The 10,693-nt window shown below is 36.4% G+C and overlaps 1 protein-coding gene across 1 annotated transcript; it reads right to left on the reverse strand.

The window, feature by feature from the left end:
- Positions 1 to 596: 596 nt before the first annotated feature.
- On the reverse strand, positions 597 to 10,476 carry LOC122668392 (ABC transporter C family member 3-like). The gene is made up of 9 exons (XM_043864965.1): positions 8,845 to 10,476; positions 8,432 to 8,518; positions 7,698 to 8,348; positions 7,428 to 7,592; positions 2,050 to 2,344; positions 1,729 to 1,937; positions 1,264 to 1,569; positions 819 to 882; positions 597 to 664 (listed from the first exon to the last, which is right to left on the reverse strand). Exons 1-9 carry the CDS (start codon positions 10,474 to 10,476, stop codon positions 597 to 599), a joined length of 3,477 nt encoding a protein of 1,158 aa, XP_043720900.1.
- Between the last annotated feature and the right edge of the window lie 217 nt (positions 10,477 to 10,693).

Genomic DNA, 10,693 nt, shown 5'->3' on the forward strand with positions numbered 1-10,693 from the left:
AGCCTTTCACAAGCTAGTTATCAGGGGATCATTATTCTCTCCGGTTCCCTGTTTGGTATAGTTGTTCGATTCTTTTCATAGGGGTCGGAAATGACGATCTAACCCCCTGTCTAAACACACTACCCGAATGAGATTAAATCGTCATTTCTGCCTCTCCATGAGAGGAACTGGACAACCGTACCAGACAGAGAACCGGACAGGATAAAAATTCGTTATCCGGTGGATTGGACTATGCGAACCATAAAAAAATCATTTTCACTAAACTGGAAATTGGGTGTAAACCCACTGGACCTGCACCTGTTTTTGTATTAACTATTCTATCACGTGAAACCTAAATTTTTATGATAGGTAGACCTCACTATACAAGTGGGGTAAGGTCGAGTAATGGCCTTAACCTTAAAGGAATTTCAACTCTGTTTCCAGCTCTACCCATTAAAAAATTCACATTTTACTCCAACTACAAGGATTAATTGGCAACAAAAAAAAAAGTATAGAAAAGATAACACAATTGTTATTTAAGGAAATTTTGACGGTAGACAATTACAATATTCCTAATGTAGCAACAAGCCAAAATTAAATTTGTTGACTGACAGGTTCTAGAATATCCGCCCTAAACAGACTAGCTGCCTTTGACCCATGCTCCAATTCTCTCCATTCTCAGTCACTATGATGGTCACCATATGAAAATTGGTTAGTTATGGGTTGGGAAGTTGGGTTGTGCACTAGAGGTTAGATATATCATTAAAAAACAAACACTTGTGCATGAATATATTGATGTTGAATAACTTTGGTATGTAATGAATATGAGAAAAACCAACCCGTAGAATCAAGCTTCCCTTCTTTCTTTCTAACCTCATCACCAAGTTGGCATCTATCTAAAGCCTATGACAACAAAAACTCCATGTCAACTTACCACCTTGCTTGATTGTTTTGAATGACATAGAACTAATCATTAAAGATGTGTTAAGAAGAATATGAAATAAACAAGAAAAGAGATGCCAAGTGGAAATGTAAAGTGAGGCATTAAAAGCAATGCAATTCCAGGTCCCAAGTAAGAGAATCTCTTTGTCCAAACTTCCCAAAGATGATCCAATGCATCCAATGAAATGATTTCAATATCTCAAATGAAAGCATTTCAAAACTTAAACAAACAATAAAAGAAGATGACCATGAAACTAATCAATTGGAATGTGTTTGTTTTGTGTGTGAATCACTAGTAAGCAAAAGATATTTCCATCCTTTCATCAAATGAAAAAATCCCACCTCCCAGATCTGTTCGTCATTGTACTCTTCAAGTGGATCAAGATTGTTTCTTAGAGTCCCCTCAAACATTGTTGGGTCTTGTGGGATGATGCTCAATCTTGATCGCACATCATGAAGGCCAATCTTAGAAATGTTGATGCCATCTACCAAAATTTGACCTGTTGCAGGTTCAAACATGCGAAAAAGAGCATGTACGAGAGTTGATTTACCACTTCCAGTTCGCCCAACGATGCCAATCTTCATCCCTGCGGGAAAAGTGCATGTGACACCTCGCAAGACAAGAGGAAGGTGTGGGGCATACCGGACCTACATATATATTAAATAATCATATAATAAGCTTAGTAAATTTTCATCAGAGCAAGAAGAACTATCTAACAATATTAGTCCTTAGATGGTCTATTCCATAAAATGAGAAAATATGTAAGCAGATAAAGATTGATTTGAGGTATCTAAATTGGGGATTACCTGCAGATCAATAATATCAATTTTTCCTTGTGATGGCCATTCACAATTTGAACTATTTTCATCTACCAATAAAGGGGGTTCACTGGGGATGCGTGAGTATTGTAGTATTCTTTCAACGGCTATGATTTTATTCTGAAGACCACAAAGATCCCATACGACTCCATACATGCTGAAACTAAGTCCAAATGTGACTGCTAATCCCATAACCCCTTCAAAAGAGAAAAGAAAACAAAATAAATTCAAAATTATGCTTCTATGTGAGCAATCAATCATAGTTTCCTTTAAGGATGATTTTATAAGATCTCAAGTTCAACTTTTTACCAGGACTGAGTACTCCCTTTGGCATTAAGACCAAGAAAACCAAAGAGATGGCATATGTGATTGATGTCAACATATCCATGCGGAAGCATAACCACTCTATTGCACCAGAAATATGAAATTTGGGCCGGGAATACCCATCCACCAGCTTTAGGCTTGTGTTCATAAATCTCTCTTCTTGATTGAAGCACCTAATTGTAGCTGAACCTAAACTAGATTCAGAAAAATGTTGTATAATTGGTGTCTGGCATACTCCGGTCATACGTGAAAGTTCTCGTGCTGCAGATGTGTAATATTGCTACAAACCAAAGTTTATAAAAAATGGTATTAGGTACATGTAAATAAATATGTAATGAAAGTATATATAGTGAGAAAATGATATAGGCTTTTTTTTCTTGTTTTTTTAAAGGGAATTCTCAATGTGAACAGCTTATTCTCATTTGTTTTAAAAAAAATATAAAAATTGTGAGCAGCTCACGTCTAGCTAGTTGATATTAACACCATCACAATGGATCAAATTAAAGGAAAAATTATCATTCTATTTTATTTACTTCACTGTTTTCTTTTAAAAGGTTAATATTTTTTTTTTATATTTATTAGATATTGATGATTATGTATAATACTGGTATGTTAACTCCATCCCAAAATTTCTATTCCCAAATTCTTTAATAAAATTTCATTGGACATGAATATAAATTTAGTGGCGAGCCTTGGCGCAATGGTTAAGTTGCGCTATTGCAACCTGTTGGTTGCAGGTTCGAAACTAAGAAACAGCCTACGTAGGGGTAAGACTGTACCTTTGTGGACACTCTTTATGAACATAAATGTATCCAAAATTTTTATTATGTAATGAAATTTCAAAATTCAATTACTATTGCATGTGTCTACATCCAATTTTTCACCAAATATAAATATGTTGATGACGAAAATGACAGTATGGCCTTATTCATCATCGACAAAAGCACATGAATGTGTACTTTAGTACAAAAATGCATCATAGTGCAAGCTAAGTATTTCACATTGGCTAAGTACAATGCTTTGCATGCGTAGAATAAAGTGTAACCAACATGCTTCACTTAGGCTCCGTTTGTTTTGGGGTAAAATTTTTGTACTTGAAAAATTTTACTTTGTAAATGTAAAATTTTATATGTTGAAAATCTTTTCAATGTTTTTTTCCATAAAAAAACAAACATTGGAATACTTTTCAACATGTAAAATTTTATATGACAATTTTTTTGAAGTGAAAATTTTCAAGTAAAATTTTATGCCGAAACAAACAGAGCCTTAAGAGAAACAAGGATATGAAGGAAAGAAAGATGGAAAGGAAGGAAGGAAGAAGAATTTTCCATTGAAATTATCGGTGGATTAATAATGTGGTACCAGTTCTTGGGTGATCCACCTAGATAGACTTCTCTTGACTGCTCAAATATGTGTTAAATGGAAGTTCCATTAGGGCTCAAATGTTGTTGTTGTGGGCTGTCCAAATCAACATCTATTCATTTATCATATTTGAGTCTTGATTGGTTGAGAACTCAACTTTGGGCAACTTCAGTTCAATCACTCATAATACAAGGGTAAAAAGGGCGTACCCAGTGCATGAGGCTCCCGTCTAGGGGTGTCAATACCCAGCCCGACCGGCTGAAATCGGCCCGAACCGACCCGAACGAGCCCGGACCACACCGGACCGATCCCTTAGTGGTTTGGGTTCGGTTTGTGGATCCAAACCAGACGGCACTAGCGCAGCCCCGCCTCCTCACTTCTCGTCCTCGATCCTCACTCCTCGTCCCTCAACGACACTCAAGCTTCAAGAGTTAAACTGTTCAAGCAATCAAGCCTCAAGGCTCAAGGGCTCAAGGGCTCAAGGTCACTCGGCAAGACCGGAGTTAGGTTCGATTATCCCTTCTTCTTTTTCCAATCTCAATTCCCGATTCTTCATTTCTAATTTACGTCACTTGCTTTGTTTCGTTTTGGAATTAGTTTCTTAACTTCTTTTTTTTTAATTTTTTGGATCTTGATTCAACGATCGTTGAGGTTCGAAATTTTGTGATACTTATACGATTATACTTAAGATTGTTCTTTAATTCTCAGTGATCTTTTTTACGAGAAATTGGATTTATTGGTCTGTTGAGTAGTTATGTTGTTTTTTCATGAGATTTGAATGATGTTTGATGGATAGCATTTGGCAGGTCTACGGAAATAATTATTTTGGATTCCTTTTGTTTATCTGGATTCTATCCTCTGTCCCTTTTCATCCAACCCCCCCAACCTTGCAGTCTTTCTAGGTTTTTGAGTGTGAGTTTCACACTTCTCTTGTTCTAGAAATATATACTCACCTCTTTGAAGGTTCAACTTGGGACTGGTTTGCTAGGAACCAATTTGTGAGTTAAAATGGAAATTAGGTAAATGATCTAAACACTCCCGACTGGCAAAATCCATTGATGTATTGCATACGTGTCTTAGTCCACATATTAATTAGTTGGTGTTATAAATAGCCACATGCTTATTTCCTCAACTGTTGATTACGATATCATGTAATTGAAGAAAAGAGATGTTTTAATTTAATTTTAAAATGATGGTTAAAGTTGTTCGATTAAATACTCTACACCTCCACATTTCATGAAGTGTCTTCTAGTCTTGTGGGTTATATACTCTCTTACTCTCCCATAACTGGAATGATTGTATCACTAAGCATTTGTTGATCAAAGGGAGTGCATCATTGGATAATAAACTCAAAGTGGTAAAGTTTTGAATTCCCTTGCATAGCCTGGCTTTTTAAATAAATGTTGCATGAATTTTTAAATGTTGAACTTTTAAAACTTTTAAGTGGATGTTCAATGTTGTATGGACTTTTAAGTAAATGTTGCATGAATTTTTAAGTAGATGTTGTATGGACTTTTAAGTGGGTCACATCTTGTAATTGCATTTGAAAATCTTCTTGGGTTCCACTTCCATATGATATGAACTTTTATCTAATGTTCAAATGTTGTTCTTATAAGAGAAAGAAAAAAAAAAAAGCACTTATCGGATCTTAGTAGTTATATAAAACCGGTACCAAACCGAATCCAAACCGTTGTCATAAACCGAAACCAAACCGTTGTCATAAACCGAACCGCACCGAAACCGAAACCAAACCGCACCGAAACCGAAACCGCACCGAAACCGAACATTTCTTAATGGTTTGGTTTCGGTTTGTACAAAAGTCACACCGAAACCGAAAAGCCCGAACCAAAACCGGCCCGTTGACACCCCTACTCCCGCCACTGCAAGGTCTAGGGAGCGGGAGGGTCATAATATAGGCAGCCTTAACCATGCTTTCACAGAGAGGTTGTTTGTAGACTCGAACCTATCATAATTGAGCAACCTTACCCTTGCACCAAGGCCCGCCCTCTACTCAAAATACAAGGGTAGAAGTTCAAATATCATGGGCTATATACAATAGAGATTGGCTCTAAAACTTGACAAATGACTAAATAGGAACAATTATCCAATGGTCAGTTTGATGGACTTGGCTCTTGTGCAGCCGTGGCGGGAGCTGCACGGGTGCAGCACGACAACCACCCCAAATACATGGGGACAGTGGTCATTTCACATGTGGGGCCCAGGTGGGACCCACCTGCAAAATGAGTACCTTACCCCTGTTTTTGCTATCGTTTAGCAGTGCTACACCTGTGCAGCTCCCGCCACGGCTGCATAAGATCTTTTTCCCAGTTTGACTAAAGCAGCTGTCTACATAACCTAAGTTAGACCATTAAGACAAGGCTCACAGTCAGGTCTTGCATGAACATTTTACTTGATACTTATTTAGTTATTGAGAATTATTTATTAATTTATCATTTAATAATTTAAAACCATTTACACAGTTATCATTTTAAAAGTATTCACTATTTATTAACAAAATTCTTAACTGAATTTTATTAGCTAGTACAAAAATGGGAAAATATTCATTTTATTATTTACAAATAGTTTCCCTAGTTGGCAAACAAGGTAAGGGGTCCTTAGTTGGGACACCTAATTACACCATGTGGATGGATGAAATTGTAAATCTAACTGTTGGATACCTAAGAGATAGTCTGTATATAACATGTTAAATTTCATACCCATGTTCAATCAATTATACCCACGTAATGCCATACCCTCCCATGTATGTCCATGTAACCCCTCGGTTGTCTCTTGAACCCATACAAAATTTATAGATCTTTTAATGATTCATTTAACTACATGACCAATTTTATTTGGGCTGAAACTTGACATGTGAGCAAGGGATTTTGGGTTTCATATATCTACAAAAATTCATCCCAATCAAATCCACCATGTGGCAGAAGTAGGCATTTGACCGTGGCTTAGTTATGTGGATAGTCAGAGAAGAAAACCTTCACCCTTTATTAATTGTTAACTTCTATTAATTATTAACTTATTTTTAGAATAAGCTTCACCCAACGAATCTACTAGCAAAGCTAATAGACCATATTAAATTCGTATCCATACATAAATATATATATTTAGATTATTCATATAAAAAACACAGCCACATTGCTTTAGGTTAATATTGAATTTTGACAATGTTGGCTTGTTTAGTCCTTTTTTTCTCAAACAAATTTGGTAAGTGAAAGACTACAACTTTGCATTAATTCACATGAAAATGTGACTATGAAATAGATTTATTGTGTATATTATAGGGGTGTCAATGGTCGGGCTGGGCTGACCATGTTAAAACCCCAGTCCCAATCCTAGGGTTCTTAAAGTCGGCCCAAGCCCAGCCCTGCCAAGGCCTAACAAACCCTCGACCCAGGCCCAACCTTGCCAAGGTTTACCCTAGCCTAGCCCGACCCTGATTGATCTTGAATTGCATGTCGTAGCAAATTATAATTGTTAAGAGATATAATGATATATAAATTATAATTGTAATTATAATTATATATATATATATATATATATATATATATATATATATATATATATATATATATATATATATATTGTAATTAATACAGGGATGTGCTGGGCTCATCCCAAGGTCGCAACCCAGTTGCAACATGGCCCTGCCAGGACCAAGAAAAAATTAAACCCAATCTCGCCCTGCGGGCTGAAAATCTGGGCTGAGGCCCTGTCTGAGCTCAAGACGGGCTCGGGTTCGCCGGACCAAATTGACACCCCTCGTATATTATTTAATTCAGAATATTATGGTTTAATAACCATTTTCACAACTGAGCATATATGCAGCCACCACTAAATCAATTTTGGAGTGAACTAAGAAAATTCAGAATCTACTATTCAAGCAAAGCTTGAATCAAATTGTGCTATGGCATGTTAACCATGGGGAAAATAAGATTATGCTAGATTTGAAATTTAATCATGAGAAGTGGAAGTGACTTTTGAATTACCTGGTACCAGATGCATGCCATAGTTATTGGAATAAAAACTAATAACATTTGCCATGCAACCTGTGATATTACTAATGCAGTTCCCAAGAATTCTATGATTGAGATAAGTAGTGCTTCAATTTGATGTGGAATAGAGGTATCAACAGAACTTTGATCTATGGAGGCCTGTATACAAAAATAGAGTTCATACAAAATAATATTAACTTTTTATGGTGATCAATCTAGATCATTTGGATCCCAAGAATAAATTAAACAAGCATATTTACTAACCCGGTTTAGAATCCTTCCACTTGGTGTGGAATCAAAAAATGACAAGGGAGCACGAAAAATGCAAAAATGCATTTTATTGAAGAGGAAAATGGCTGTTTTGTACCCAGCAGTTACGATGAGCATGGACCTTGTAAGTACACAAAGACAACATCCAAAGAACAAACCAGCATAAACAAAAATGATAGTGGATCCTCTAGCATGAGATTTCACATCTTCTGAAACGGGAGTAGCCAACACCATCCAATAACAACTGACTATGTGGAAAAGCTGGAAAAGAATTTGTGCCAACAATATAAATGGAACAAACGCTCCCCTATATACAACGGTAACATACTTCCAGTATAATGAAAGGCTAACTTCACCCTTTTCTCTCTCTTCTTCTTGGACAAGTTGCCCTTCTAGCCCAACCCGTTTTTCTATTTTGTAGGCTTTGGGTTCCTTTACCTCATCGTCTTGAATAGACTTCTCACTACACGGCATATTATCATCTTCTTCACCATTAATTAAATTATCTGAAGTAGCTCCACATTCAATAGAATTAACATTTGCCAAAGCTTTCTTTTGTGTATCCACTAATTCCATAAAATCCGTTCCTAAATTAAATATTTCTTTGTATTTTCCCGCTTGAGTAATCCTTCCATCTCTCATAACCTAATAAATAAGAGAAGGTAAATAAAAACTCTCAAACTAGGCTAAAGAACTTGAGTCGAGAAAGAAAGATGGCATATTCTTACCAGAATAAGATCAGCAGAAGGTAAAAACTCTATTTGGTGGGTAACATAAATTAATGTTTTTGAATCCAAAATTCTGAGCAAACAATTCTGTCACAAAAAATTCCAAAGTTCACATTTAGGCACTAAAAAAAGGATTTCCAATTACTTAAAAGTGCCAAATAGTTCTACATATTTCTATAATTTACTTTTCAAAATGATAAGTAACATCAAACCTATGTTTTTAAGGAAGAACACGTGTCACTCAAAATCATGGGTTGTATGTCAGACATTTGTTCAAACATTCATGATTTCATTGTTTTTAGATCAAACTCAATTTCTAGTGAATAAAGTTGTGATGTAAGCAATGTCATGTATAACTAGAAGTCAATTTCATCAAGAAAGGCTTTGGAAGTAGAAGTTAAAAGAACAACTACCTTAAACAGATGAGTTCCTGTGTGAGCATCCACAGCACTAAAAGGATCATCAAACAAATAAATATCAGCATCATGGTATAAAGCACGTGCAATCTGGATTCTTTGCTTCTGCCCACCACTCAAGTTAATCCCTCTCTCCCCTATGATAGTTTGGTCCCCAAAGGCACATAATTCTAGGTCCTTCTTCAATGAACATGCTTCAAGGATCATCTCGTACCTTTCCTTGTCCATCTCCTTACCAAACAATATATTGTCTACTATCTTACCACTTTGTATCCAAGGTGATTGTGCAACATAGGCCTTTGTCCCATTCAACATAATGGTTCCAGATACCTTTGGCACTTCCCCTAATATGCATGAAAGAAGGCTTGATTTTCCTGACCCAACGAAACCACATACAGCCACTTTCATACCACGGTATACTCGAAAATTAATGTCTTTTAATGTGAGATCAGGAGAATGAAGGTCCCAAGAGAAATTCCCATTAACTATCTCAATTGTAACCTCGACATCATGTCTTGTAGGCTTTTGTAATATATTCGGATGAAGATCATCAAGACAAAGGAATGAGGTTATCCTAACAAGGGAAACTTTAGTTTGAACTATCATGGAGATTGTGTCTGGGAGGTTATAAATGGGCACTTGCAATATTTCAAATATTGCAAGTGCGGATAGAATGTTCCCCGATTCTAGTGGAATTCTTGTAAGCATACAGAACCCAAAAGTAACCATGGATACAAACATGGGAGCAAACATGTAGACAAAGGCAATCATAGCTGATGAATAAAGCAACTTTTTTATCCACTTTGTTTCAGATTTTCTTATCTCGATTATCTTATCCAAGAACTTCATCTCCCAACCCTGGAGCTTGAGTATCCTAATATTCCTCAGAGCCTCAGATGTCACCTTCATTCGTTGATCCTTTGAACCCATTAATTCCCTTTGAAATTTTTCTTGTAGTTTTCCTAATGGAACATTTGCTAACATCAGGATCACTGTGGCAACAAAAGCTACAAGTGAAGCGAACCCAAGGCTCTTGTACAAGATCAACAATGCTAGAACAATCTGAACAGGCACCCTCCATATATTGTGCAAGTACCAACTGAAAAGGCCAATCCTCTCAACATCAATATTCATCAAATTAATGTTCTCTCCACTAGCATGACCCTGCTTTGATTGGCTTGAAAGTCTGAGACTCTTTTTGTAGATTATAGAGAACAAGGCAGCACGGACTGTAATTCCCATCTTTCGCAATTGAAAGAACAAGAGCCTCTCTGAGGCACACCTTAAGAGCTTTGAAAGGAAAAAAATAAACACTAGTGAATAGCCTTGATATTTTTGTTGGTGAGGGCTATTGAGATACTGAATAAAGACGCCAATAAGATATGGTCCAACATAAGAAGCCAATGTGCATACAATGGAAAATATAGTTGTCCACAAAATTTCCTTTCGTGTTGAGAGAATCAATGATTTCACCAACTTGAGCGTGCTTACTTGTCCACCATTACCATCAGATTCAAGTTTATTTCTAAAACAAGCAAAAACCACACTGGCACTATCACAATTGGCAAGCTGAGGAACATCTTCAAGGTCCAATGTTTTTTTATACCCAAGTGCAAGCAAAGGATCCATCCAAGAAAAAGTAATCATACTAAGAAGATTGGCATTTGCATAAGGAGTTATTTTCTCTCCACATACACTTAATCCTTGTTTGTGATCGTCATTGCTTCAACGAGAACTAATTTTCAGAAGAGGCTCTTGGAGATCTTCATTTTCTTGCCCCTTGCCAAACAACCCAGCATAACAAAATAACAAACTAGAAATAATGGACACAACATCAGAGACCCAT

The sequence above is a fragment of the Telopea speciosissima genome, chromosome 7, assembly GCF_018873765.1.
Source record: "Telopea speciosissima isolate NSW1024214 ecotype Mountain lineage chromosome 7, Tspe_v1, whole genome shotgun sequence".
Lineage (NCBI taxonomy): Eukaryota > Viridiplantae > Streptophyta > Magnoliopsida > Proteales > Proteaceae > Telopea > Telopea speciosissima.

What these genes read in the sequence shown, in the direction of transcription:
- LOC122668392 (XM_043864965.1), bottom strand. Translation starts at nt 10,476, where the DNA reads ATGGATCCTTTGCTTGCACTTGGGTATAAAAAAACATTGGACCTTGAA. An exon ending in CTTCTGCTGATCTTATTCTG is followed by an intron (nt 8,349 to 8,431) that starts GTAAGAATATGC and finishes CTTATTTATTAG; the next exon opens with GTTATGAGAGATGGAAGGAT. An exon ending in AAAGGGAGTACTCAGTCCTG is followed by an intron (nt 1,938 to 2,049) that starts GTAAAAAGTTGA and finishes TCTCTTTTGAAG; the next exon opens with GGGTTATGGGATTAGCAGTC.